Genomic DNA, 22,747 nt, shown 5'->3' on the forward strand with positions numbered 1-22,747 from the left:
GAGATGCAAACAACTACACTTAAAGGGGCAGTTAGAATTTTAAAAAGATCTCTCGGTTGGAATGTATGAGATAACGAATGGATGTCTGGCATCCGGAAAAATGCACTATCCCCAGCTAGAACAAAATAAGAAAAGTGAAGAAAAAATAAATGAATAAAAATAAAACTTCCCAACAGCAAAAAAAAAAAAAAAAAAAAAAAAAAAAAAAAAGAACTTCCTAAGTTCAGGGGCAGGAGAAGGAAGTGTAAAAGGTGGGTCTTATCAAGAGGAGACTTGGCTTGCAAAGGATTTCTAATGAAATCTCAGATGTCTACTTTGCAGGTGCTGACTGGAAAGGGAGGGGGAGCATGTGTTACACATGTGTGGTTATGCACGGGGGGGGGGGGGATTGGGCAGATTGAAGAGAGAGAAAGAACTGCACCAAAGTGTATCATTCTGATTTTTTTTTCTTTTTTTTTTTAACCTAAAGCAGGGTAGGGGACATTTAAAGACTAATCATCTAAAGAAGACTGCTGAAGGGTTAGGTGGGGAGGTGTTAGGGTTAGGTAGAGGGAGGGGTCCATGAATCCAAGGAATAGACATTTTGTACAGAGCAGTATGGGAAGTGTGGTGCAAAACAGAGCCCCAAGAGAGATCAAGAGTTTGTATTTTTTATTTGATACACCATTTTCAAAGACAATTGGAATGCGGTAAGATTTTAGATGTTGCTATTTAAAACAAAAAACAAAGAATTTTTAAAGGCAGCAACATGTTTAACATTTGTCGGAACTATTTTGCAGGATTATTTCAGAATGAGTTGTTTTCTTTTTTTTTTTTTTTTTCTTTCACGAGTCAAGAGACGTGTGGTAGACTAGAAATCGATGTGCGAGACGAAATCGTATAAGCTATCCCCCTTTTTTTTTTTTTTTTCTTTCCGTGTTCGTTCGCCTTACTCTTCCTTCTTTCCTTTTCACTTCTCTTTTTGTTAAAATTTTACATTGAGACGCGACCTCGTTTCTGGAATTTTTTTTAGATGAGGATTTGTCATTCGTATTATTTGGATTCTCTGGACGTTTACCTGCTTTCCAACTGACTACAATTTGGTCGTCTTCAAGTCCAATGTAAACAAATTCTTGTTGAACCGTCCCCCTTATGTAATCCAATTTACCAAATTTCCACTTCTAACGATTATCACGATGTTACCCTATTAACTACTGTACACTCATTAACTCGAGTGGCATCCGGGCTTTGATAAGTGGTGACTCCTATGTAAAAAAAAAAAACAGCAAAAAAAACAAAAACAAAAAAAAAAAACAGCAAAAAAAACAAAAACAAAAAAAAAAACACTACTGTCTCATCTTGAAGATTTCAAGATGAGACAGTAGTGTGAAGAATCTAAATAATATGAAATACATTCTCGTATTTTTTATTTTTTTATTTTTATTTTTTTTAGGAAAGGAACCACCACTTATCAAGGCACAAAGGCCACTCGAGGATAAGGGTTAAAGAGTATACAGTGGTCAAGAGGACAACATCATAGTAATCGTTAGGAGTGTAAATTTGGTAAATTGGATTACTTAAGGGGAACGACTCATCAAGAATTTGTTTACGTTGGACTTGAAGATGACCATATTGTAGTCAGCTGGAACAGAGTTCCACAGGTGTGCAGTTCTAAGAAAGAAACTTTGTTCATGGAATCTACGTTAAACGTTTAGGCACAGATAAAGAAATCTAGCAAATTGATTTGAAATATAGCATAGATTCAAAAATTCTATTCTTTTAAGCCAACCCACACCCCTCTGCCCTGTATCTGTATTCTTTTAAACGTCACGTGACCAATCTATAAAACAAGAGAAGCGTTTTACAACGGCTAAGTTTGAAACTTTTTCGTATGAATGCTAAAAAGCAAATGACTTAAATTGCTGTCACTCATGTAAGTATCAGCAACAGTTTTCTGAACCTTCTCCAAAGCCACAGAACAGCAAGCAGTAATCCCATGTTCACAATTACCACCAGCCTTCAAGATGTGGCCTGGGTACAAAGAGATAGTTTTAACATTAGATGGGGTGCCATTCACACCCATAATGTATTTAGTTCTCTCCCACTAAAAGAACTTAGACACTAGGGTCGGGAAGCGGAATTGAGAAGTCAGCTCCTCCACCCCCGAGGAGAGGGGCACTCTGACCTGCAAAAAAGTGCCTAAGCAACCTTGTTGGCCTCCCCCGTGAGGGCGCCTCAGGCGCTTAGCAATAAACTAACCCCCTTCTCAAAGAGAGAAGGCAAAATCTGAGAAGGTGGACCTCCTAGAACTACACAGAACTTTACTCTTACCTCAAAATCAACAGGAACCGGAACATTAAAGGAATGGTTTAATCTCTGTTGATTTGGGGAGGGGAGGGGATGGGGGGTTAAGGATAAAGATCCTGTGTCATTCCCATCGATAAATGTTGTTATTCAACCATTGATTGGGTGGGCAATACTCATACATCTGCGGCAAACATAATTTGAGTCAACTACCAGCTTCCCAGTAAGACCACTACACTTCTTGTGAATACTGAAAACATTTAACATAGTCTACAAGTACACATCTGCCGCAAATATATATATTTTTTATGGAAATCGCGACAGACAAGACAAGACATGAAACCAATTGATGTAAGGGGCTAAAAAAGCACACACACAAAAAATACTACTTTAAAATTAAAATATTGTTAACGATAAGTGTTAGATGGAATAGATTCTGACCTAGAAAATAGCAATTCTTCCCCCTTTGTCAGAAATATCGCTCATGGAATCATCCAACCTTCGATTGAATGGGCAAAACTCAGACATTTTGCGGCAAACATAATCTGAGTCAATTGCCAAGTAAAACCACTATATTTCTTGTGAACATTGGAAGTATTTAACAATGTTTACTAGTACACAGCTACCGTAAGTATTTTTTTTCATGGAAAGCTCTCCAGACAAGGCATGAAGCTACTTGATGTAAGGAGTTAAAATAAAAAACAAATAATACTTCAAGGTTAAAAACCTGCCAATGATAAGTGTTAGATGGAATAGATTTGGACCCAGAATACAGCAATTCTTACCTCTTTGTCAGAAACATCGCTCATGGAATGTGAGGACTAAGGGACAAAATAAGGGAAGCGAGAGATATTTAACCTTGTGTACACATGCTTTAGGAATTTATAGTCCATTTGACTGTAATGTGGATGATAACTATAAATATCTAATCTTCGGCACAGAAATTATTTATCAATTCGTAAAAGGCAAAAATACCGACGGAATTGCTTAACCCAAACACAAAAGAAAAAAAAAATCATATCATGATTGTCATTATCTACCCTATGGTTAATTGGACGTCTGAGCTCCAATCTCTGGTCCCCCCTCGCCAATCTTTCACGAAAAACACCCGTCTAGCTGAAACCATGTCAATAATTTTCCTCACTCTTTATCTGTGCGTAAATCAAAACATAAATTCCATGAACAAAGTTTCTTTCTTAGAAGTGCACACCTGCAGAACTCAGTTCCGTTTGCCTGTTTCCCACCTGACTACAACTTGGATGTCTTCAAGTCCAACATAAACAAATTCCTGATGAACCACCCTCTTAAGTAAGACACTTTATCAAAACTCCAATACTAACGATTACTACGATACTATCCCATTGATTACTGTTCACGCAATAAACCTTATTTCCGAGTGGCTTCTGGGCCTTGATAAGTGGTGACTTCCATGTAAAAAAAAAATTTTTTTTTAAATATGTGCTAGTGTTTTGTTTTTTATTTATTTATCTATTTATTTATTCCATTTTCACCCCAGACAAAGCATATTACAACTTTGACGAAGAGTGCATAAGTTGCAGGCATACTATGTAGGGAGTTAGCAGCAAGATGTCCATTCACATTACACTTGAACTTCTGCATGTCAATACAGTCTGGAAAGCAGTAACTCGGAAGGGAGTTCCAGAATCTAGCAGTTCTGGGAAAGAAACTATCACAGTAGAGAGGCTTTCTTACATCTAGGGATCTCTACTGTGAAGGGGTGGGATTTTGCCACTTGTCAGGTTTATCGGGGATATTTACGTCAAAGGGGTATAAGGGCTTGTAGTTCGTCGGAGCATATACCATTAAAATACTTGTAGAACAGGCAGAGGGATGTAACATTCCGTCGATGGGACAGAGGTGAAGCTTTGATGACAGTTATCATCAGGTTGGCGACTCTCTCTATTATCAGGTTGGCGACTCTCTTTTGAACCTTGTCCAGGAGCGAGAGACTAGTAGCAGATGCACCAGCCCAAATGTGTTGGAGCTATAAATTGAAATCAAAATAAGGAATAAAAAAAAAATCGGAACATTTTGGGGTATTGGAATTGGTATCAGAATCGGAAAGATTTTTACCTATTTTTCGATGCCAAAAACGATTCCTTTTAATCATTATTTTGTTTGTTTTTGTCTGAAACTCGAGTTTCCATTTATTTTTTCCTAAACTATTAGTAAAACTAAAATCGATAGATCATCTTCTACGAGAATATTTTTACGTTTGCGGAAATATATGAACACATTATATAGGTGTTTACATTAATCAACCCCCCGCCCCCCCCACACACACGCACCAAAAAAATAAATAAATAAACCAACTCTATATTAGAAATTTAGGTATTTTTTTTAGATTAGGTTCACCTCTACAATTTTCTTTTAAATGAAGACTTTAATAAGTTTTCGACTATGCTGAATATGAAAATCGCATTGAAATTTTGCAGAAATAATTAGTTATCGAGATATAAAATGTTGTATTATGCATTGTATTCTTTGGCGGCCATCTTTGTTACGTGTGTAGATTTATGGCACACGTGCGTAAAAAAGATGGCCGCCGCCAAAGAATACAATGCATAATACAACTTTTTATATCTCGATAACTACATATTTCTGCAAAATTTCAATGCGATTTCTGTATTCAGCATAGTCGAAAACTTATTACAGTCTTCATTTAGAAGAACATTGTGGAGGTGGACCTAATCTAAAAATTTACCGAAATTTAAAAAGAATCAGGGTCAAAATAATAATTGTATCGGAATTGAGAATTTAGAAACAGAGTTGGTAATTGTATCGGAATTGGAAAAAAATATTGGAATCGACCCTGGACTAAGCTGTACACAAGGATAATATTTGTTGGTGTTGAACTTTTTCAAGCAGGATTACAAAAAATATTAATTACGTCATAAATTTTGTATTCTACTTGGTTATAATAAGTGGCTTTATGTATTGCCCGGAGCTATTTTCACCCAAAAATTTATTTAAATTGTAAATAAAGTTTAAAACTGTGGCAGTTATTTTTTCTTCATAACAAGGCTGGAGGAGAGATATATATGTAGCAACCTCTTTACAATAAAATAGAAAAAAAAAAATTTCTTTGTAAATCTGAAAAACAAAATACCTTAAACGTATGGAAGCACATAAAAGTAAATATTTGATTTTTCGACCATGAATAAAAAGCAATGACCTTACCTTATATGGACTAATATCGGTATCCGAAGGGAAAGCGAGGAGACCCATACTCTTTTGTACATCAGCCATTTGGTCATCTTCTAAATTTGTAAAGTATTTTCTGGCATGCCTAAAAAACAAAACAAGATTATTGGTATGTTTGCAGGTTGAACCAAATAACGTATAAGGCAATACAAATGAAGACTCAACAAACAAAGGTAGATCAATAAGAAGTGTATTAGGAAAAGTATATTTACAGTATATTTACATAATGGTTGTCAAGTAAGAGAGTCTTGACTAGAAAACATATCTGCTCTCGGCTCGGCCTTCGGTGGCTTCTGGTTAACACACACTCAGACTAACCGAGTCTTGTTATGTGTAATATTATCCATATATGAAAATGAGTGGGTGCCACCACAACAATTATATAATTAAGCAAGAGACCGACTTTACTTTATGATTATCTCCATTCATCTAAACTTAAAAGTCTGATTTTGAGCACATGGTACAATGGGGAAAGAGGTGGCAGATTAATTTTAATGCATTTAAAACTAAGCTTCTCTCTTTACATCATCAATGCTCTAATCCTCATCTGGCATCAATTGAAATGAATGGCTCTCGTCTTGGGGAGGCTTCATGTTTTGACAAGCTTCTGGGTTTGACGTTTACTCCTGATATAAAGTGGAACATGTACGAGGGGCATGCAATAAATAATATCCCTGACCCACTTCCCATAGCAGTAGAGCAACGAAACTTGGCACAGTTATTAGTCTTTATCTACATATGCATTTCTCCCATTGTTTGATGCAGCTCTGGAGACCGTTTTTGTAGAACACCCCAGGTTGGTCCTCCAACCACGACATGACTTCAGAAATCAAGGCTGCATCATCTGGGAAACGCTTTCTTTTCAAAAACAACTTCATGGCTGGGAAGAGGTTAAAGTCAGAGGGTGCAAGGTTAATAGAGTAGGGAGGATGGGGTAGGATTTCATAACCACACGCACGTGCTTCTGATCTGGTGACATGCGAGTTGTGGACCGGAGCATTGTCCTGCAAGAGGAGGGTACCTTTGCTGATCTTGCCCCACCTCTTGATTTTTATAACTTCCCTTAATTTCCTCAAAAGTGAAGCATAATAGGCTCCTGTAATCGTGGTACCCTTTGCCAAGAAATCTGTCATCACTACTCCGTCTTGGTCCCAGAAGATTGTGAGCATGACCCTCCTAGTGGAGGGCTGCACCCTTGCCTTCTTTGGAGGTGGTGAGTCCAAGTACTTCCACTGCATTGACTGGGCTTTGGTCTCTGGATCATAGTGATGGACCCAGGTTTCATCCTGTGTAATCAGTGTTTTGAAAAGCTTTGACTTATCTTCTTCGCACATCTCCAAATTCATCCTCGAGCACTCAACGCGTTCTCACTTCTGGAATGGTGTGAGCAACCTGGAAATCCATCTGGCAGACACTTTATGCATATGCAAATGGTCATGAATGATAGTTTCCACAGACCCTCTACTAATCTTGACATCTTGGGCTATTTGGCGAATAGTAATGTGCCGATCTTCAAAAATGGAAGCCTCAACTTGACGGACAGATACCTCATCAGTGGCAGATGGGAGGGGGGGGGCGACCAGGTCTGGAAGCTGTTTCCACAGACTTCCGGCCTTGTTTGAATTCACGATGCCAGCGTTTTACAAGGTCCTATAATGGGGCATTATCACCATAAGTTTCTTTCATTTCATCAAAAGTCTCCTGTGGTGTGCGTCCTTTCAAATACAAAAACCGGATCACTGCTCGAAAGTCACCAGGCTCCATTTCACACCTGACTCAATTCAAACACCTGCAAAACAGAAACCACAATTATTTCAGAGCTGTAATTTGCAACATAACCCGTAGAGATATAAATCATTGCACATGCAAAATTTCAGCTAGATCAGACAACTGGAAGTGGGTCAGGGGCATTACTTATTGCACGCCCCTCGTAAATCAAATCTGTTGCCAAGGTCGCTGGAAACCTTGTTGGATCATTCTACTGCTCCAGTAGATATTTCACTGCTGATGCAATTCTTTACCTGTATAAGAGACAAATACGTCCAAGTATGGAGTACTGTTGCCACATCTGGACAGGAGCTGCTAAGAAGACCTTATGCTGCCTTGACAGAGTTCAAAATAGACTTCATAGCCTTGTAGGGGATACCCTTTTCTCTTTCCTTCAACCTCTTTCTCACAGAAGAGACATTGTGAGACTGCCTCTGCTTTATCATTATTTTCATGGCAAGTGCTCGTCTGAGCTCCAATCTATGGTCTCCCGTCGCCAGACTTTTACGAAAAACACTCATCTAACTGAAACCACTATTAATAATTTTCCCCACTCTTTATCTGTGCCTAAACCTTAACATACATTCCATGAACAAAGTTTCTTTCTACACGTCTGTAGAACTCTTCTGTTTCCCTGCTTTCCAGCTGACTACAATATGGTTGTCTTCAAGTCCAATGTAAACAAGTTCTTGATAAGCTATCCCCTTAGGTTATCCAATTTATCAAATTTCCACTACCAACAATTACGATGATATTGTCCCATTGACTACTGTACACTCATTAACCCTTATCCTTGAGTGGCCTCCAGGCCTTGATAAGTGGTGACGCCTTTATAAAAAAAAAAGTTAACTATGTGTATCTTAATCTTTACTCTTTGTGTGAGTTTCCTATGAACTCAGAAATAGCTGGGCCAATTTATTTTTAATTTTACATGCAGGTATTTGATGTGCCTGGAAGTGTTCTACGGTAGGTCTTGTATCAGAATGCGTCTGATAAGTATCGATAATCGAAAAAATCCGATTAAATAAGGAAATTCGATTTTGATCAAAGTTTTGTTATGTAACATCGCAAGTGAATTTGAGAAATTTTATCACCGCACAAGCAGAAAACCACAGCCTATATAATCAACTGTAGATTCTTTCATAAAACAGGGGCGCGTTCGAAATGAGTGTTTCTTTTTAGAGTACAACTGAACCATGATACTTGACTTTTGTACAATTAACTTTAATTCCAGTGATTATGTAAAAATAATTTCATAAAATCAACAGTCGGTTCTTTGATACGACAGGGGCGCGTTCAAAATGAATGTTTCTGTTTAGAGCATAATTGAACTTGACTTCAGCATTTTTAAACTTAAAGTGAAGCCAGATAACTTAATAAAATCAATTGTAGATTCTCTACAGTGCAATGTAAACTACAATGTTTTGTGGACTAAGTTACTGCAGAGAGGCATGTGAAGCTTCCTCCCAGTACACTGCCAGGTGGGGGTTGGGCTCGGGTTAGAGCTGGCAATAAATCGCTTTGATTAAAAACTGTGCAATTTCACCGATTTTGATCACAATAAAAGTATGGGAGGGTGGAACATTTGTTGATCCTCATTTAATCCCAGACAACGTCGAGTTTCCCTGTTAGTATGTTTATATTTTTGTATAGAATGCCAAAAAAAAAAAAAAAAAAAAAAAAAAAAATTAACAAGATTACATAATTAACTGAGCTTCAATCTATGGTCTTCCTTCTCTCTGCTAAGCATTCACAATAAACACTTGTTTAGTTACAACCATTGTCTACAATTGTGCGTAAAACCAAGTGCAAATTCCATGAACAAAGTTTCTTTCCGGGAACCACACATCTGTGGAACTCTATACTGCAAAGCTGCTTTTCATCTGACTAGACATGGTCGTTTTCAAGTCCAATGTAAACAAGTTCTTGCTGAGCTGTTATCTTAAATAATAAAATTCTACCCAATCTTCAACATGACCGATCATTATGGGATTGTCTCACCGACTATCTGACACTTAGTAACCCTTATCCTCAAGTGGCCTTCAGGCCTTAATAAGCGGTGGCTCCCTTGTTAAAAAAAGAAAGACTGACTTTATACCTATGTCTATCCATATGAAATTAAATGTTATTTATTTTAATTTACGATACTTTTTTGAATGAATTCAATTATTTAGTGCACTTTTACCTAAATGCAAGTTGGGAATAATTTTCCTTTTTATCAATTTGGTACCCCCAAATAGGGAGCGGCATATATTGTTTCAAATATAATTATCTGCTGACACATGTTTCATCAGAGTGGTTGAATCGCATATAAAATTATGTATAGATTGTACAGGATTCACTCCTAATTAACTGATCATCATGAATTTTTTCGTTTGTTTTGTTTTATGGTATATCAATCTATTTACAGGTTATTTAATACCAAATACAATAATTTTGTAGAAAGTTTTTATTCTTCAAGTTCTTTATATCTTCAAATATTTATTCATGGTGTTTGGCTTGGGTGTTTTGTAGAAGAAAACTATTTATTTATTTATTTTTTTTTTGGTTTATGACTTTGCAAAACATGATCAAGTTTTGCGAAGGGAAAATAAGAAAACAATAACATCAATGTTTGGTACGTTTTTGATCAAGAAGCTAGTATCTTCAGACAGCCTGATCTGATTGCACCAGATATTAATTTTGGAACACAACTGCTAGGTGCAAGGATGAGCAATGTTGGCTATACTTATTTTATGTAGAGAAGACAAAAACGTGGGTGGAAGCGTGTCCCTAATAGTTAGTAGCCCCCTACATCGAAGTGGCAATGTGCCTTGTTTGGGGTGAAAATGTAATTAAAAAAAAAAAAAAAAAAAAAAAGAAGCCATTTTGTAAAATTTAGTTGCATAGAACGACACCCAAAAATGATAGTAAAAAATGCTTAAGTTTCCATATACAAGATGCTTTAAATAAGTTTCCATATACAAGATGCTTTAAATAAGTTTCCATATACAAGATGCTTTAAATAAGTTTCCATATACAAGATGCTTTAAATAAGTTTCCATATACAAGATGCTTTAAATAAGTTTCCATATACAAGATGCTTTAAATAAGTTTCCATATACAAGATGCTTTAAATAAGTTTCCATATACAAGATGCTTTAAATAAGTTTCCATATACAAGATGCTTTAAATAAGTTTCCATATACAAGATGCTTTAAATAAGTTTCCATATACAAGATGCTTTAAATAAGTTTCCATATACAAGATGCTTTAAATAAGTTTCCATATACAAGATGCTTTAAATAAGTTTCCATATACAAGATGCTTTAAATAAGTTTCCATATACAAGATGCTTTAAATAAGTTTCCATATACAAGATGCTTTAAATAAGTTTCCATATACAAGATGCTTTAAATAAGTTTCCATATACAAGATGCTTTAAATAAGTTTCCATATACAAGATGCTTTAAATAAGTTTCCATATACAAGATGCTTTAAATAAGTTTCCATATACAAGATGCTTTAAATAAGTTTCCATATACAAGATGCTTTAAATAAGTTTCCATATACAAGATGCTTTAAATAAGTTTCCATATACAAGATGCTTTAAATAAGTTTCCATATACAAGATGCTTTAAATAAGTTTCCATATACAAGATGCTTTAAATAAGTTTCCATATACAAGATGCTTTAAATAAGTTTCCATATACAAGATGCTTTAAATAAGTTTCCATATACAAGATGCTTTAAATAAGTTTCCATATACAAGATGCTTTAAATAAGTTTCCATATACAAGATGCTTTAAATAAGTTTCCATATACAAGATGCTTTAAATAAGTTTCCATATACAAGATGCTTTAAATAAGTTTCCATATACAAGATGCTTTAAATAAGTTTCCATATACAAGATGCTTTAAATAAGTTTCCATATACAAGATGCTTTAAATAAGTTTCCATATACAAGATGCTTTAAATAAGTTTCCATATACAAGATGCTTTAAATAAGTTTCCATATACAAGATGCTTTAAATAAGTTTCCATATACAAGATGCTTTAAATAAGTTTCCATATACAAGATGCTTTAAATAAGTTTCCATATACAAGATGCTTTAAATAAGTTTCCATATACAAGATGCTTTAAATAAGTTTCCATATACAAGATGCTTTAAATAAGTTTCCATATACAAGATGCTTTAAATAAGTTTCCATATACAAGATGCTTTAAATAAGTTTCCATATACAAGATGCTTTAAATAAGTTTCCATATACAAGATGCTTTAAATAAGTTTCCATATACAAGATGCTTTAAATAAGTTTCCATATACAAGATGCTTTAAATAAGTTTCCATATACAAGATGCTTTAAATAAGTTTCCATATACAAGATGCTTTAAATAAGTTTCCATATAGAAGATGCTTTAAATAAGTTTCCATATACAAGATGCTTTAAATAAGTTTCCATATACAAGATGCTTTAAATAAGTTTCCATATACAAGATGCTTTAAATAAGTTTCCATATAGAAGATGCTTTAAATAAGTTTCCATATACAAGATGCTTTAAATAAGTTTCCATATACAAGATGCTTTAAATAAGTTTCCATATACAAGATGCTTTAAATAAGTTTCCATATACAAGATGCTTTAAATAAGTTTCCATATAGAAGATGCTTTAAATAAGTTTCCATATAGAAGATGCTTTAAATAAGTTTCCATATAGAAGATGCTTTAAATAAGTTTCCATATAGAAGATGCTTTAAATAAGTTTCCATATAGAAGATGCTTTAAATAAGTTTCCATATAGAAGATGCTTTAAATAAGTTTCCATATACAAGATGCTTTAAATAAGTTTCCATATACAAGATGCTTTAAATAAGTTTCCATATACAAGATGCTTTAAATAAGTTTCCATATACAAGATGCTTTAAATAAGTTTCCATATACAAGATGCTTTAAATAAGTTTCCATATACAAGATGCTTTAAATAAGTTTCCATATACAAGATGCTTTAAATAAGTTTCCATATACAAGATGCTTTAAATAAGTTTCCATATACAAGATGCTTTAAATAAGTTTCCATATACAAGATGCTTTAAATAAGTTTCCATATACAAGATGCTTTAAATAAGTTTCCATATACAAGATGCTTTAAATAAGTTTCCATATACAAGATGCTTTAAATAAGTTTCCATATACAAGATGCTTTAAATAAGTTTCCATATACAAGATGCTTTAAATAAGTTTCCATATACAAGATGCTTTAAATAAGTTTCCATATACAAGATGCTTTAAATAAGTTTCCATATACAAGATGCTTTAAATAAGTTTCCATATACAAGATGCTTTAAATAAGTTTCCATATACAAGATGCTTTAAATAAGTTTCCATATACAAGATGCTTTAAATAAGTTCCCATATACAAGATGCTTTAAATAAGTTTCCATATACAAGATGCTTTAAATAAGTTTCCATATACAAGATGCTTTAAATAAGTTTCCATATACAAGATGCTTTAAATAAGTTTCCATATACAAGATGCTTTAAATAAGTTTCCATATACAAGATGCTTTAAATAAGTTTCCATATACAAGATGCTTTAAATAAGTTTCCATATACAAGATGCTTTAAATAAGTTTCCATATACAAGATGCTTTAAATAAGTTTCCATATACAAGATGCTTTAAATAAGTTTCCATATACAAGATGCTTTAAATAAGTTTCCATATACAAGATGCTTTAAATAAGTTTCCATATACAAGATGCTTTAAATAAGTTTCCATATACAAGATGCTTTAAATAAGTTTCCATATACAAGATGCTTTAAATAAGTTTCCATATACAAGATGCTTTAAATAAGTTTCCATATACAAGATGCTTTAAATAAGTTTCCATATACAAGATGCTTTAAATAAGTTTCCATATACAAGATGCTTTAAATAAGTTTCCATATACAAGATGCTTTAAATAAGTTTCCATATACAAGATGCTTTAAATAAGTTTCCATATACAAGATGCTTTAAATAAGTTTCCATATACAAGATGCTTTAAATAAGTTTCCATATAGAAGATGCTTTAAATAAGTTTCCATATAGAAGATGCTTTAAATAAGTTTCCATATACAAGATGCTTTAAATAAGTTTCCATATAGAAGATGCTTTAAATAAGTTTCCATATACAAGATGCTTTAAATAAGTTTCCATATAGAAGATGCTTTAAATAAGTTTCCATATACAAGATGCTTTAAATAAGTTTCCATATAGAAGATGCTTTAAATAAGTTTCCATATAGAAGATGCTTTAAATAAGTTTCCATATAGAAGATGCTTTAAATAAGTTTCCATATAGAAGATGCTTTAAATAAGTTTCCATATAGAAGATGCTTTAAATAAGTTTCCATATAGAAGATGCTTTAAATAAGTTTCCATATAGAAGATGCTTTAAATAAGTTTCCATATAGAAGATGCTTTAAATAAGTTTCCATATACAAGATGCTTTAAATAAGTTTCCATATAGAAGATGCTTTAAATAAGTTTCCATATAGAAGATGCTTTAAATAAGTTTCCATATAGAAGATGCTTTAAATAAGTTTCCATATAGAAGATGCTTTAAATAAGTTTCCATATAGAAGATGCTTTAAATAAGTTTCCATATAGAAGATGCTTTAAATAAGTTTCCATATACAAGATGCTTTAAATAAGTTTCCATATAGAAGATGCTTTAAATAAGTTTCCATATACAAGATGCTTTAAATAAGTTTCCATATACAAGATGCTTTAAATAAGTTTCCATATACAAGATGCTTTAAATAAGTTTCCATATAGAAGATGCTTTAAATAAGTTTCCATATACAAGATGCTTTAAATAAGTTTCCATATAGAAGATGCTTTAAATAAGTTTCCATATAGAAGATGCTTTAAATAAGTTTCCATATAGAAGATGCTTTAAATAAGTTTCCATATAGAAGATGCTTTAAATAAGTTTCCATATACAAGATGCTTTAAATAAGTTTCCATATAGAAGATGCTTTAAATAAGTTTCCATATAGAAGATGCTTTAAATAAGTTTCCATATACAAGATGCTTTAAATAAGTTTCCATATACAAGATGCTTTAAATAAGTTTCCATATACAAGATGCTTTAAATAAGTTTCCATATACAAGATGCTTTAAATAAGTTTCCAGATATTTTTTTGTACAGGTAGTTAAAATTGTCGTAGACTCTTGAAAATACAGTATCTTATTGCTATACATCTTATGAGATGATTGGCCAATTTTTACAATTTCAGATTCAAATGAACACCTAGAGCAGGAATTGGAATACACCCTACTAAAGCCTGATTGTCACAGCTGGTGAATTTCAAAAATGCAATCTGGACGTGAGGACATTTTAGAAGAACAATATGCAATAAAATTCTGTTTTAAACTTTGAAAAAATACCACAGAAACGTATGGAATGCTTCAGACTGCTTTTGGACCATCTTGCATGAATTTAGCATCAGTTTTTGAGGGGCATAAGAGATTCAAGGAAGGTGGGGAGTCTGTGAGGGATGATGAGGTGTGAGAGGAGTAAGGAAGTCAGAGCACCAGAGTTGATTGGCCAAATAAAAATTTCATGGATAAGGACCGTCATGTGTCTATAGAGACACTAAGTGCACAGTTTGATGTCAGTGTGGGAACTGAAGATGCAGAAGATTTGCACAAAGTTTGTCCCAAGAGTGCTCAGAGGAGATCAGAAAGAAAGACCAAGATGAGTATACAGACAGTTCCTCAATCTCCTTATAATGCAAATCCTGCTTCCTGTGACTTTTGAACTCAAGGAAAACCTTAGAGGCTGTCGTTATGAGACAATTGAGGAGATGAAAGAGGCTGTGATGAGGATTATTGACACGCTCACACAAGAGGACTTCCATGGGATCTTCTAGAAGTTGTTGGAATGGTACAAGTGCATTGCAGCCAGAGGAGATTACTTCGAAGGGGACTAGAGTTTCATGTGTGTACTATCAATAAAAGTGCCATACGAAATAGTCTGGAAACTTAGTTAAAGCACCTCGTATATTACATTAACTGGCTTTAATTGAGATTAACTTTAATCTGTCAGCTTAAACATTATTTGGGTCCAACTTTTTTAAAATCAGACTGACTTAATTTTATATATTAGATGAGGATGGGTAAAATTAATTTGTGAACAGTTACAAGTTAGCATGTTCATGGGAGAAGGTCAATTAAAACGTGCAGAAGTGATAAGGGAAAAAGAGGGATTAATAAAGACCTGGTTGAAAATAGATTAGTTTGGTAGTCAATTTCTAAAGTCGTCCAACACCTGTCAGTATATAAAATGGACGTTAAACCAAATATGATGATCATCATGACATCCATAATGTTAATTATACGCCCCTCCTTACTCATGCTGTACACTGGAGTTAATGTGACAAATCTCTATTATACTAGCCTGGGTACCCAACGTTGCCCGGGTGTTTGGAGGTGTGTGTTGAGCAAAAAAAAAAAAATAAATAAAAAATGGTAGGCGGCAGGCAGGCTCGAATCCGTGACGCGAAGACAGAAAACAAAGGAAAAGAAAATCTGGCGTCCACCTCTACTCCATGACGCGACCAGAAATTCAGAAAGTTAAATTTAGGCAAAGTCAATCCAACCGATACGATGACTTGCAAAAATTGACCCCTCATTGTAGAAAACTGCCCAGTTAAGGGTGAAGGAATTAATGTTTTGGGCTAATTTTTCGATATTTGTCGTCTGAAGGGTCGAACTTCAAAATGATACCAATCTTGTGAAAATCCGTCGCCTCTATCGAAAGTTTAGGCAGACATACATACATACATACATTTAAACAGACAGATAAGATTTATATTATAGATGTATCTTCGTATGCCTGTTCCCCTTTTTCTGGGAAACTACTGAAGTGATTTGGCTGAAATTTTGTAACGGTCCCTTGTTAAGACAAGGTGCAGCAAACTAAGTATTTTTCCTAAAAATTACTGGACCAATTTGGTTAAAATTTTGTATGGATTCTTATGATGCAGCAAACTAAATATTATGGCATCTAATTAAGGATTAACAGGGATTAGTATTTAATCCAAAAATAAACACAAATTTTCTCCATATTCAACTATCAGTTTGTCACAAAGCATTAATTCTAAGTTAATGGGTCAGAACTTTTGTCCCTTTTTTGGGGCTTAAAAGCCTAGTATGAAGTAATTCTACAAAAAAAAAATCATTCTAAAAACAAAATACAAAAAAAAACTTCTACCATAACACATATCTCCGGGCTAAGATCACAGTGTAGTATCTGTTCTGATGCTACACTTCAACTTTTCTGTTCTCGATCTGTGCAAGAGTTCTTCTTCATAACTGTGACAATTTTTATTTCTGTTCCTATCCAGCGTGCCCTATTTTGGGGAGCTGGATTTTCCCCACATTAAAAACCGACCTTGTGTCTAACTCTGCCCTCGTGAGGAGGCAAATAAATGGGAACAAATTAAGAACCGAGTAATGCTCCCCCCCCACCTCTCCGAGCCCCCCCCCCCAAAAAAAAAAAAAACAAGGACGGTGTCAATCAAAAACAACTGCATCAATGTTTTCTCAGTAAGCTGGGTTACCGCCAACTAGTGCAGAGAGGGCTTGGCAGAGGAAGAGGTCGTCTTATGCAAAGACAAAACCTGATCAACTAGACAAGAAAAGACGTGTACCCACTTGTTGAAAAAACATTCACTGGTGAGTGGTGAGCGGGTTGCAACTTTTTTTTTGTTTGTTTTTATTACCTACTAGAAAATCTACCTGACATCGCCCTGGTGATGTAGATTCCTTTCCTAAACCTCAAGTTTCATAAGACTGCTCATGAAGGTCTATTTTATAGCATTAAGCAGAATTCAGAGCGCTAAGTACCTAAATCTGGCACAGCTGGAGTAGGTGTTATTTATATTAGTCGAGGATACAACCTAATTCTCATCTCAACAATCAGTCTCACAGAGTCTGGATCATTTTTAAGTAGATGATAACCTTAGTTCTGTTGGGCTACGGGATGGTTTTGGAAGCTTATAGGACACGGTTCTTAATCTCTATTTTATAGCGTTAAGCAGAATTCAGATAACTACGTACCTTGACTTGACGCAGCGGAAGTAGATTTTTTTTTTCTTACAGGGGGGTATCCATTGTCTCTTTCGACTGAACGGAGGCATTGATAATTTGTGTCTTAACCTGCAAAAATTATCTCCCCTTTATATCATTAGACAGATATTAAGCCAGATTTTTTTTTATTTTTTTTACAAGAGTCACCACTTATCAAGGCCTGAAGGCCAGTCGAGGATAAGAGCTAATAAGTGTCAGGTGGTCGGCGAGACAACACTAATGATCAGTAGTGGTGAAAGTTGGGTAGAATTTGATTATTTAAGAGGACGGCTCAATAAGAACTTGTTTACATTGAACTTGAAAATGACCATGTTGTAATCAGGTGGAAAGCATTCATATGGTATAGAGTTCAACAGGCAGGCAGTTCCAGGAGTTAAACTTTGTTCATAGAATTTGCATTTAGTTTTAGGCCCAGATAGAGAGTAGGGGAAATTGTTGACAGTGGTTGCAGCTAGATGAGGGTCTGTTGTGAATTTGTTTACATTGGACTTGCCCAATGCTTACAAGTTGTACCCAAAGTTTCTAAAACCAGGCCACGAATTTGTTTGGCATTTTGACGAAATTTAGTGTGAATTGGCCAAGTAATTTTCATGTACATCAAGAATCAGAGTACATGTCGAGTTTTGTGAACACTAAAGCTAGGTTCATGCTATGAAAAAATATGGTGCTGGTAGCTTGAGAGAGAATAACCAGTTGATGCACAAAGAATTGTAAGACAGCGAAAATGGATGAAAAGTCAGATGTGGAGATTTGGACATTCACTTGTGCATTTGCTGCACAGATTGTCGCACTCATTGTACTGGTCTGAGGTTGTTGTTCAATCTAGTCAGCACCGTAACAAAAAGAATTCTCGTCTTAATCAAAACCACAGATCCAGTTTATAAACAAACGAGCAGGCCATCCGGCATTGCCCAATCATAGAATACACATAAATATATTTTAATTTATGCAGATTTCGTATTTATTATTAAAAAGCCACAATGATTTGGTCACCTTTTAGGATGCTTGTTGCTAGAAGTTCCTTGCTGCTAGAGATCAGCGCTACAGAGCATCAACTACGGACTTTCGGTGTCCCTCCAAAAACACAGATGAATTGCCAAAACGAAGAGTTTTCTTCAAACAAGAGGACTACCAACATAATAGAGCCAATTCTCTATTGCTTATTACCCAATGATATGATTTCAAAAGATTAAAAAAAAAAAGAATTGGGTGCCATCCGCTAGAATTCAAACCAAAATGTTTAGCGTTCTAGCTTTAGTCATTATTTATATCTCCAAATTCATTACCGTTTGAGCTACCAACAAATGGATACAAAAGGTTAAAAACTAAGCAATTTTGAGCTATGAATGTCTAATTTTGCGTATGTGCAAGAGTAACAATTTTATTTGGCTTACCCTGCCAAGGTCAACTGTCGATATTTATTTGCTTCCCCATGAGAGCAAATTAGGCACAAGGTCGTTTTTAATATGGGGGAAAACCAGCTCCCCCAAGGGGGCACTCTGGCAGGGTCCAAATAAATAGCAATTGTATGATATGAAGGGTTCCCTCACACTTGTTTTCAATTTTAACCTCATTAGCAGCTATTTTTACAGGTTAAAAACAAAATCGAAATTGTTCCACAGGTCCAAATCTACTATACATCAAGTTATAAGTCTGTAGACAAAAAGATTCAGAGACGAATTCGGTAAAGATTTTCTGCACACACACAAGTTCACTTTTATATATATGTATAGACGTATAGTATATGACCTTATTCTCGCGTTACCTACGCATAGTTCAAACATTTCAAAATACAACCGCCATGGCTCTATACAAACAGACTTCTTGCTCCAAATTTACAACATGGCAAGGAAGAAAAAAAAAACAAAAAAAAAACAACACACTGAAGATGGAGTCTACCGCTGAAATATATTTGTCATAAATTTCAAACAAGTAAAATATTTGTTTATTTTCCTAATATTACGCTGTGATTTGGTTTTCAAGCGCACTTGATGCATATTTTATTTTATATATAAATATATTTGTGTGCGCTAGAACTTTTTCATCTGCAATAATGCACAATGTAGAAAATATGCATAAGTATAACTGAACATAATAGTTAAATGAAATCAATTATCTAATAAGAAACCATAAAGAAATGAATAATTAATTAAAGCACGTTTTTCAAAGAATGGGTAAATTAGTTAAGCTTTATTTAGTAGCTTGCATATCCATGACAGTATATTAAAAAGTTTGTTTTAATAATTTTTAAATAGAAAAAGTAGGCTTTTAATATCAGTGTAAGTGCAATGAAAAACTAAATTAAAAAAAATTAAATTATATATATATATATATATATATATATATATATATAATATAGATAGATAGATAGATAGACAGATGTTCGTCTTTTTTGAAGATTACAAGTCGCATCCGTTTATTAGGTCGAATGCCAGACTTGCGGAATGAGATTTTGCCTGATTAAAACGCTCATCGCAGTGCAACAATGATATCACGAAGGTAACAAAGCTTCTAAACAACTTCGATAGCTTTCTCCACATCTGCGTTCTCATCCATCTTAATTGGAACAAATACATCAAAGACACTGCCAAGACTACTGCAAAAAAAAAAAAAGGTGTGCTCTACTGTATTAGAAAATTACTCACACCAGAGAGTCTCCTATATCTTTACAAAGCCACAATTCATCCATGCATAGAATATTGTTGTCACATCTGGACTAGTGCCACTAGTGTCACATCTGGACTAGTAGCCACTCTTAGAGTCCAGAAAAGAGTGTCTCAAATCTCAATTAGGTCCCGCACTGTCGGCCAAGCTCCAATCTCTGTCCCATCATTGCAATGTTGTATTCCTGTGTGTCTATTTTACAAGTATATTAATAGAATGTGCTCCGAAAAACTCATAGCACTTGTGCTCCCTTGACGTAAATATCTCTGACTAACCCCACAAGTAGCAAAATCCCACCCCTTCACTTCAGAGAGCTCTTGATGCTGAAAAGCCTTCTACTCTAATAGTTTCTTCCCTTGAACTGCTAAAGTTTGGAATTCTCTCCCAGTCTCCTGCTTCCCTAACTGCACCGATATACAGAAGTTCAATTGTAATATAAACAGACATCTCGTTGCTTAACTCCCTACATAGTGTCTCTATAGACATAGTCTCAAATAGTAGCCTCTTACATCCATGTAATATTAAATGCTATGCTACTGAAGAACAAGAAAAAATAGTTGCAATGTTTTTGAAGTCTCGATAATCAGTTCAAAATAAGAAATAAAACAAAATGGTGGTAGAAACTCACCCAATAAATGTTACCGTGACATTTATTGGGTGTGTTTCTACCACCATTTTGTTTTATTTCTTATTTTAAAGAGTTTGTCGATACTTCAAAGACATTGCGACCATTTTTTCTTGTTCTTCAGTAGCATAGCATTCAATATTACTTGTTTTTCAAACTGAATAAACATTTTACATTAAATAAAAACACTAAAATTTTATCCGGTTAGATAGAAAATTAACTATCTTGCCTTTGGTAACATTTAATTGTTATATATTTGTTTTTTTGGCAACTTTTTCGTACCTCTGTGGATTGTAATACAAACCTGAAAATTCTCTCCATCTTGTGCTAATCATAACTGTAAAATGTTTACCAAGAATTTTAAAGTGCTCACCTCCCTCCCCTCTCTTCTCCTTCCCCCCCCCTCTCTGTTCTTTCTCTATCTCTAACACAATAACTTCTTGGCAGATAAACAAAGGCTAGTGTACTTTTTATTTTCTTTTTGAGAGCCATAGATGAAAGAAAATAATTTTTTTGCAAGTCTGGTCTTCCATATTTAAAAAAAACAAAAACAGGTTACATAAACACAGCGACTGACTCAGAAATATCAACAAGTAGCTGCCCTTACCCGCCGTTGCCAAGGAATATTTTTTCCTTTCATTTCTGTTTCACTTTTTAAACTATGCCATATTCGTTATTTTTTTCTGGATTATTCAGACTATTATTCTTATCTTGAGTATTATTTGCACAACATTTCAGTCGATATAACCTCCGATCTTCTTCAAATGTCTTATCAAACTCCGGAATCTTTCTGTTGGACTCCGGAATCTGGGTTTATCAGCGCAAGGCGATCTTATTTAGGCCGAAAATATTATATGATTTTGAAGATTCAGTCAGGTTATAACCCTATGTCCTCTGTACTGCATCTGTTGCAATCCTGGTTCACAGGACCATAATGTAAACCCTCACACTCTCGTTGCATTCGTTGAAGCCTGGCTCGCAGGACAACAGATGCAACCCAGCAGGGCTACACTTTTAGCTCCGTGGACCCTTCAAGGGTGACCACACTCTCACTGGTCACTGGAAAATACCGCTCTGATGTGTAGAGCACGCAAATCGTGCATGACCTCAAGTCTGTGTAACAGTAACACTGTTTACTTTGGCCGTTGCTTTGACTTTGTGCTGAATCTGGTCTGTGTCTTCCATCGTTTGGCATCAGAGTATATCTGAAATGAACTGCATCCTCACTCAGGCTGGCATTTGATAAGTAAAGAAAAACTTGGGGTCATTTTCTTATAAACAAATAAAAGAATCATTCTTAAGATATTCTTAAGATATACAGATAAAGTTGAGTTCTTTGGGTTCTTAAGGGCTTTCAGGTGCAAGTTGTTACAACTAGGTTCGCTTAGACAATCTCCCAGCTAGGAATAAGAGCTTTTCAACTTAGCTTTTCTGGGAGTTTCTGGCCCTTGGACCAGAGCCCCGGGGGCAATGCGTTCTCTTCAACACCAATCAGCCAAATCCCTTATTTCTAAAAACACAATGGTTTTTATCAAATGTAATTTCCAGCTACCTACCTTTTGAGATCATTCTGTTTTCCTCTCTAGAGATTACCCTTTCCTTTCTCTTTCCCATTATTTTATATTTTTCTTTTCTTGTGAATCTCTTCCTTCTCTTTCGTAACCATATCTCTCTTTAATTCTCTTTTCCCCCTTTTTCTTTCTTTCTCCTCAACTAAAATTATTTTTCTCATAAAAAAAACTGTATCACCTTTCAGGTTTAATTCCTATCACTTACACAAGGGGAGGGAGGGGATCTGGACCTTAAATATAACAGATGAACCTATGACAATATTTCCTAGATAATAGAGTGAACCTCTCGTTGCCATGTTAACTTCACTTTTCTTTTCAGTTTATCATATCGGCAATAAAAACATATTTCAGACTTTAGAGAAAAGAAGGAATTACTTAAACCCCTATGTCAAACACCCCACTCAACTCCTAACCTGTAAGCAAGTAGAACCGGTGTTACCCGGGCATGCAAGATTGTTGACAAAACCCTGTCTTAGACACCCAAGGATAGT

At 34.7% G+C, this 22,747-nt stretch overlaps 1 protein-coding gene across 2 annotated transcripts in view; it reads right to left on the minus strand.

Moving 5' to 3' along the window:
- The window catches only part of LOC145267101 (E3 ubiquitin-protein transferase MAEA-like), a 981,197-nt gene that overhangs the window by 154,513 nt on the left and 803,937 nt on the right, over positions 1–22,747 (minus strand). For both annotated transcript variants that reach the window (XM_080123106.1, XM_080123105.1), the window contains exon 6: positions 5,485–5,593. In XM_080123106.1, the coding sequence (XP_079979232.1) occupies positions 5,485–5,593 (109 nt within the window). The remainder of the gene's footprint in view (positions 1–5,484; positions 5,594–22,747) is intronic.

Source organism: Euprymna scolopes, chromosome 42 (assembly GCF_053919585.1).
Source record: "Euprymna scolopes isolate OS-2025 chromosome 42, ASM5391958v1, whole genome shotgun sequence".
Classification (NCBI taxonomy): domain Eukaryota; kingdom Metazoa; phylum Mollusca; class Cephalopoda; order Sepiida; family Sepiolidae; genus Euprymna; species Euprymna scolopes.